This window comes from Taurulus bubalis (genome assembly GCF_910589615.1).
Source record: "Taurulus bubalis genome assembly, chromosome: 8".
Classification (NCBI taxonomy): Eukaryota; Metazoa; Chordata; class Actinopteri; order Perciformes; family Cottidae; genus Taurulus; species Taurulus bubalis.
This window is the reverse complement of record NC_136596.1, coordinates 12717228-12725311: the sequence shown is the minus strand read 5'-3', so window position 1 is coordinate 12725311 and position 8084 is coordinate 12717228. Positions and strand designations below refer to the sequence as shown.

General features: G+C 40.6%; 1 protein-coding gene across 1 annotated transcript; it reads right to left on the bottom strand.

The window, feature by feature from the left end:
- Nucleotides 1–232: 232 nt before the first annotated feature.
- Nucleotides 233–6316, bottom strand: LOC306740332 (aquaporin-3-like). The gene is made up of 6 exons (XM_079222468.1): nt 6171–6316; nt 2466–2592; nt 2198–2335; nt 1915–2030; nt 1593–1810; nt 233–1479 (listed from the first exon to the last, which is right to left on the bottom strand). Exons 1-6 carry the CDS (start codon nt 6276–6278, stop codon nt 1278–1280), a joined length of 909 nt encoding a protein of 302 aa, XP_079078594.1. The 5' UTR covers nt 6279–6316; the 3' UTR covers nt 233–1277.
- Nucleotides 6317–8084: the final 1768 nt, after the last annotated feature.

Sequence of the window (8084 nt, the reverse complement as noted above, 5' to 3'; positions counted from 1 at the left end):
TAAATGGAATGCAAATAATGATTTAATTTAGCTGAGCAGAGAAGTGCCGCACATGTGGCTCACCCTATCTCATCTGACCCAAGCATTGCAAACTGAACACTTTTGTTTACAGTCTGGTGTGTCCAGTTTAATTGTGCCCTGGTGTAGATTGATTCATCCCACCCCCTCTCAAAATGAGAAGTATTAGTGACAAACAACACTAACTCGTAAGAAGGACACAACAAGATCCACATTCATGTAACAATCAAAAAAGGAACTTTATTGTATCACTACCAAAGCATTTCCCCTCAAACAACATACGATCGACCAAGATGCTATCAGTCCAGTTTAGCACCCAACCAAGGAGTCATACATAAGGTACACTACAATAGGCATGAGCTACATAAGAATTTAAAGACAGATCGTTAATATTGTGCTTTACATAACAGGGCATTGTCCCTTATTAACACATCTGATATTTTAAAGTATCAAATTAGAAGCATTTAGTTCATACAAAGGCCAAATGATCAAGTTTGATCGCTGATGACATATCACAGTAATTGTCACCTTGTTTAAGACTTGCTGGCTTAGACTTTAGCAGGACAAATTCAGTGAGAATAAATAGTCAACAGCTTTATTATGGCTGCTTTAAGAGAGCCGTGATAACACAAAGAATGTTGTGGGAAGGATTGAGCTCCACCATGTGTCAGCTCTAAATAACAGAGTTGGCGTCGTCTACATGGATAGCATCACTTCACTTACTAAACTTAAAATGTACATTTTAAAAATACATTTCAATATGTTAACTTTCAGGTTGACCATTAAACATTTTATTTCCAAATTTCCTGACAATCTGAAAAGATTCTGGACTGACATAACATGCAAAAAAAGTGGTTGTGCAGAACATACGTCTGTCTAAATATATATATATATATCTACTATGTAAAAACGTATATAAAACTACATTAGTATGAAGCATTTAATACTGTTCAAACTGGAGTGCTATTGACTAAGATCAAAATGTTCATCTCCTAAAAGAATTAATGTAATTCTGTGTTTCTGAAGTTGTGTTTCTCCCTCTACACGTGCACACAATCATTCTCTATAATATAATACAATTACATGATAATGTCAAGTGAGGGGCCTTTATTCATAAACAACTAACTTGGGAGATAACCCAACATCTGGTAAGGTGGTTTGTAAAAAAAACAAAAACAGTTGTGGCTGGAAGGAAAAGCCTGGAATGTGTCGGTATTTACAGAATGTGCATGTGTTAGAGTGTGTGGCTCTTAACACGATCAGTGCATGGTTTTGGTTTTGTCATTGGCATTGGTGGGGACATTGGTGAGTTGGACATTCTCCTCCTCCTCATCTTGGTTTTTCAGGTCACGCACATCTCCCTCCACATGAAAGCCGACCATCAGCTGGTAGATCATCACACCGATGATGGTGCCAAGGAATGGGGCAAAAACAGGCACCAGGAACCAGCCATTTCTAACCCTGAGGAGTGACAAGAAATAGTTCATTATGAAGAAGTTTGTACTTTGTTTCAAAGGGAGAGGAGAAGAGATAAACAATGGATGCAGAACATGCTTAAAAATCTCTACACTTACGTGAAAACTTCGGTGCCCCACCCAGCTACGGCGGTGAAAAGACGTGGTCCGAGGTCTCTGGCAGGATTGACAGCATAGCCAGAGTTAAAGCCCATAGACAATCCAATGACCAGAACCACAAATCCCACAGTGAAGGCCTCCAGTCCTTGGGGGATGGGGTTGTTGTGTGGATCCACAATAGCCAGAATACACACAATCAGCGCTGCCGTGCCGATGATCTATGTTGGAGAGAGGTACATGTACAAGATAATCGTGAGTTGGACACCTGAGTTGTATCACCTGCAGTTTAGGTATGACTGCTGTTTTTATTTCAAAGGGGTACCTGGTCAAAGAATCCATTGACAATGGTGAGATGTTTTCCAGGGTAGGTAGCAAAAATGCCAGCTGTGGCATTAGGCCCAGTCACATTGAAACTCCCAGGACGGTCCCACAGGGCATCTGAAAGGGATACAAACAACAAAAGATAGCATGAAATATTTTCTTGTTTAGACAGGTTCTCTAAATAATGCACTTAGACTGTGGGGAGTCTAAGCCACAAATATGTTCATATATGATCGTAACAACATAATGTATTGACATGTGGCCCCACATTTGGCATCCCTTACCGTAGTACATGCCGAAAATGATAGCAGCACCAAAAAAACCACCGATTGTCTGAAAGAGGAAGTACATGGGGAACTTTCTCCAGCGCTCTCTTCCGAGCAGACACAGGGCAAAGGTCACTGCAGGGTTCAGATGACCACCTGCAAATGTACATGGTGTGTCAGTATATATTACAGACCATGAACATGAAATATAGCCTCAGACTCCAGATGGATTAATGCAAGGTACACAGCTGGTTAAAATGTGCTCATACAAAGAAACGTGTTGTACCTGATACCTGGCCACAGACCAGGATGCCTAACATGGCAGCAAAGCCGAAGGCAAAGTTGACTGTGAGGAACATGCCATGGGAACCACCACTCAACACCAGCTGGGCCACAGCACCACAACCAAACATCTGAAGAGAGAGAATAAATGCAAGCTTATGCAGGGTCTCAATAATGTTTTGTGCACGTAACTGATTTCTGTTGTCGTAAAAAGTAATCTGATGTTTGTGTTTTAAATGTAGATATAGATGTTCATTTTAAAGAAAGGAAAAGACAAATTCTTCAGGGCTTTTGAATGCTCCAGTACATTGTTTTGTGAACTCAACACCAACCATATTCAGTATCTCAGTGTTGTATTAATAAAAAGAAAAACATGAATACTACATTTAGTGCTTTGTCAGTCAATCAAGATTAAGCCAAAGGGTGAAATGAGGCACATGAGTGATCATTATCAGTGACACCAGCCGAACAAAGACCCATTGAATGAGCTCTAATCAGAATAATTAAATTGAGCTATATTGTGTTTTTAATGGCACACAGGAGTACAGTATATTACATGTACAGTAAGGTCTGTGTTGACCATGATTGGGGGACTGTCACTGCTACCTCCCAGCTGATTTATCTGGGAATGGGGGGAAAAATCAGTTTCTGCATTGGATGAGGGAGTGATGGAAAATATGTGTTCACAGGCAGGTGGCTGATTCTGTCAAAAGAAGAAGGATTTACAGAACATGTCTTTAAATGTAGGAGCATACTGCATAATGTCCTCTTTCTGTGTTGGCTTTAGAAATATGTGTGGTCCATGCATAGACTGCTGCTCTTTAAAGCCCCCTGATGAGGATGCTTTTCAGTAAGACCGCAGGACTCAGATGTTGAGGTTAGCTTGAGGGAACCACATTCAGAAGGACTGGCGCCTGACGGGAGTTCATCATCACTGGGCTCAGTCTAAACTCTTTTCCACCCCTGATGAAGCCAGACATTACTGGAAAAGTTCTATATAAAACAACCCTATGACTTAACTTACTTTTACTCACTCGTTCCCACTCAAACTCGATTAGAGACATTTTGTGCTGTATGAATCTAGGGAAAACGTCATTATACTACCCAGGGAACAGACAGTACATTTTGGAAAGTGTTTTCTTATCCTATTTATTAATTTTCTGTGTCAATTTTTTCTCTACTTACTATTTATGTTACTATTAAATAATATTATAGATATTTTGTCTGTATTGATTTCTATCATTTTAATTTGATTTACCCATATCTTGGAATATATGTGGTTGCATGTGTTTTTCCATTTGTTTTAGCAGATGGATGTGTTGTGATACGTTTAAGATCAGAAAAACATCCTTTTCCTTTTATATTTGTTATTGAAAAAATACCATGATAATATGCCAAAAAGGGCTAGTGTGACGTAACAATACATTGTTTTGTTGTTATTGGATTACAAATGATTGGATTACAAATGATGGTCCATTAGCTTGCAAGTGTCAACTTCCTCACTCAGATCACATTCCACTAGAAAGGTCTCTAAATCTGACACATCTGGGTGCAATAACTCTGAAGTGCTCATATTCACCAGTGACTGTGTGTTCACTCTGTGTACACTTTGTGTATTGTTGTCCTTATGTTGTAGTTAGTTAACTGCCCCACAAAACCTCCATAACCAACATTAAATTGGCTGATTCAGCTGGCCATGCATCCATGCAGCTACTCCCAGCTTTTAGCACAGTTGGGGAGCTTATTAAAAAAAAACACAGCAGTAAGCCTACTGAAACACACATTTGGCATTTTTTTAGGAGCTGAAGGCATACAAGTATGCTGGCCTGGAAAAGTCTCTAAATCACTGCCTGTGTGATGTTTTCAAATTCAGGAGGAAGAGCCTCAGAAGCCCCCCTACGGCTACGCAAAGCAGGGAACAGTGGTTTGAAGGCGAAGATTAAGTGCATGTTGTGAGAGTGCAATGAGGGGTTAACAGAACAGCTACAGGAGGATAACCGAAGACATTCGCTGCCTGTATGTGACCTTACTATACATTCCACTTTGAGTGTGAACACAGGACATCAAAAAACACTATAATGCCAGCTTGTAGAAAATAAGTAATTTTTTTCAGTGTTAAATATCTTGTTTATAGATGTCAACCTGTTGCTAGGAGTGACACATGCCGAGAATGCCACAATCAATACAAAGAGTTACACACACCCTCAACCTCACCTATCCCTCCAGGCCATCATACACTTGTCGCCGATTACTAATAGCAGTGTGCTTTGTTTTAATTCATCACGAGGAGAACATTTATTGACAGACGGATATCTGGAAAGAGAAGGTGGTCAACAAAGACAATGACGGAGCGAGAGAGAGACTTCTTCAATCTCTGACAGATGAAGGGACATTCCGTCTGTCATGTCTGTGATGTGAGGCCTATTGTTCTGTCACTGACTCTGCCTGTGCTGCCATCTACATGTGTCACCAATGATTCAGCCGTCGCGCCTTTCTGTATCATCAGTAATCATACCTGAAGCTGAGTCGTCTGACAACAATTACAAAATATTTAATTGGTTTTTATGTAAGTCGTAGTAAAGTAGTAGTAGTTTTCCACTGCATATCTGTGTTTGTATGTATATATTTCTGCTACTTGAAGTGATGACTACGCCCTGTTGGAGAGAAATATGTCTGATCTTTAATTATTTTTCTTTTTAAATTGACTTGGATTATGCATCAGAACAAAATGTTCATTTACATTAGAAGCAATTTGCTTCTACGCCTTCATAACTGGCTTTGTTAATCACTAAGAAATGAGTCGCTAAACTCAGCACCATTACAGAAGCCCGTAGGTCACCCACTAAACTGGTTGTTGTACTCATATTCAAACATTTTAATTAAGTGCCAGGTTTCTGCCAAGGCAAGGGTAAGATGCAATGCTTCTTACAGTACTGTAGCCATTGTTTATACATCAGTGTACATAGCCCAGCATCTGGATCTATTTTACTCAATGAACAAAAGAAGTGTCTGTTTCGCTTGTGATGCAGCAATGCTCATTTTAAGGTGAAACAGCATTTATGAGCTACCATTTCAGATATCCCCTTTGAGTGTTGTAGCATCAGTCTGTGGTGAAAGATGACTAACGAGAGTGATGTTTAAAAGTGCAGTATGTATTTTAATGCCTGTGACGCTGCCGTGCACACAAACACCTCACACACTGGAAAGTGATCATAGGAAGTCATGAGGTCTTAGCTCCGGGATCCTGGATGCCAGCTTCCAAGCAAATATTGCTTCGTTATCTTATATTATGGTTTTGTCTACAGAGTATAATGTACTGACCTGAACAACCTGTTACTTCCCTGTTTGTTATGAACTTAGTTCTGAAAGTAAACATACATTCACGCTCTTTGCCTATTTGACATACATTCACGCTCTTTGCTCGCTTTAAAGTCTATAAGTGACAGTTTCTGCAATCACTTCTCAAATACGGCAACCAAAAATTGATAGAATACACATGCTGATATATAGAGGGTAATTGATCCGATTGTAAAATAATTGAAAAGTTAGGGTACGCTGTGAGAGGGCGACAGAGTTCAACTATTGTCAACATATCATATATTTAACACTTTAACGCTTTGAAAAAACAAAATTGCAACAACCTATTTCAGCATGAGACGATGTGATGTAAGTTCCATGGATGCACACACTTGAATGCTCACACACTTACCACAAGGATGAGAGTGCCAAGACACTCTGCCAGGGCCTGGCGAAGCAGCATGTTACGGATCTGGAAGAACCGGGACAGTTTGTCCAAATACACCTTCTGTCTGCCCATGTTTTCTTTTTAAAAGGCTGATGAGGCTGGAAGACGACAGGCACGGTAGGTAGAGTTTCCTGAGTTGATGTGAAGCTGGGAGGAACGGGCTCCTCTTATAGAGCCACGATGGGCTTGGATTGGGCTGGTGCCAAGTGAGCACGCCCCACCCTGTGCACCGCGCCTCCCTGCTTTCTCACGAAGTGATTCAGTCTTTGGTTTTTTTCACTGGTCAACTTTTTCGCTCACACACACACTTTCACTCACACATTGTTATACCTGTGAGCCCCTTCATTGACCTCATTCGTACCTGCCACCCGATACTTGAGCCTCCTCAACACATGCCTAACCATTAGCAAAGCTTTCCCGAATATAATCCAGTGATCACGTTTATTCATTGTAAAGTTCAGCCAAAATTCAAACTCCCGGACAAACAATACAAACCATCTTGAGATCTGGTCCCTACAGGAACAGAAAAAAAGTAAGGAGCTTCCCTTGTAACCTAAATGTTGCCTGCCCTAATTTGAACCTTTTCTTCATTTTCCCAGTCTTCACATTCATTTGGAGTCAGTGTATGTCTCAGATTATCTAAATGAATCACATCTGGAAACACAAACCTCAAAGATAGAAAGGAGAAATCGTGTTAACACTTAGTGTTGCCTCTATCCACCTTAATCCAAAAATAAAAGCCCAATATCAAATCCTAAAATACCCCCTCTAAAAGATACCAAACACCCCCAATTTGTAGGCTCCACATCCTAGTGAAAACACTTTGGACCTAAGATAACAAAAGATAAATTAGTTAATTCGCGCACGCACGCACGCACGCACGCACGCACGCACGCACGCACGCACGCACGCAAGCATTTTCTTTTCCTTTTCTGTCCCTCACCTCGTTTTCTCAGACCTGCTCTTTTGTCCCCTGTCTGAAACTTCATCACCACATATTATAGCCTCTTTGTTTGGTTTCAATGGAGTTGTGAGAACATTTCCAGTTTTAAAAGCCCACAGACATGCCTCTATCAGTAGGAATCAGTGCACGATTTCTTTACTCTGTTTGGAGTTCTTTTGTTCAGCTCGGGCCTATATTATTGAGACAGTGGTGTACACTATCAACTGCACATATCATCCGTAATATTTGCTGCAGACAACTTAAACAAGCTTATGTTCAAAATTGTCAATTCAAAGAAGAGATGCACCAATACCGATATTGGTATCGGGCCAGATGCTTTGCTCATGTACTCGTACTCACAGAGCTACACCGATACAACCACACTCCGGCAACAGGACAGTAACCTCTGGTCAGTTGAGCCTAAAAAATTACCTGATGCACAAACATGTCAAATCCATCAAAACAGGCAGTGGCCTGTTTCCGAGAGAGTTGGCAACCACATCTATTAGTTTAGCTGTGAGGTAGTCAGCTGTGTGAGACACACACACACTCTCACTGAGAGAGAGAGAGAGAGAGAGAGAGAGAGAGAGAGCGAGAGAGAGAGACCCAAGCTGAATTCCAGTGTTTCCTTGATAGCCAGCTGATGCTTTAGGTGAAGGGGCTGACCTTTAAGGTGGACCAGCTCTATTCTCCTTTAGGTGACAAGCCGCTCCTCTGAGTTTTGCTCAGTTATATATTCATTATATTTCTTTCAAATGATTGACTGAGAGCATGCTAGACAGTAAATTATTAACATCCATCCCTACAGCAAAGAACTTTGCTCTGTTTGTATCAGGAAAACAATGTTGAATGGTCAAATGTCAGCAACAAATTTATGGTATTTTAAGTATATTGCTTCTCAGCATCGGCATACTGAAATGTATGCAGTCGTAATT

Excerpts from the sequence above, each read along its gene's own strand:
- LOC306740332 (XM_079222468.1), bottom strand. The coding sequence starts at position 6,278 with ATGGGCAGACAGAAGGTGTATTTGGACAAACTGTCCCGGTTCTTCCAG. Across the intron at positions 2,593-6,170 it reads TTGGCACTCTCATCCTTGTG|ATGTTTGGTTGTGGTGCTGT; the intron begins GTAAGTGTGTGA and ends CTCTCTCTTCAG. Across the intron at positions 2,336-2,465 it reads GGTCTGTGGCCAGGTATCAG|GTGGTCATCTGAACCCTGCA; the intron begins GTACAACACGTT and ends GTACATTTGCAG.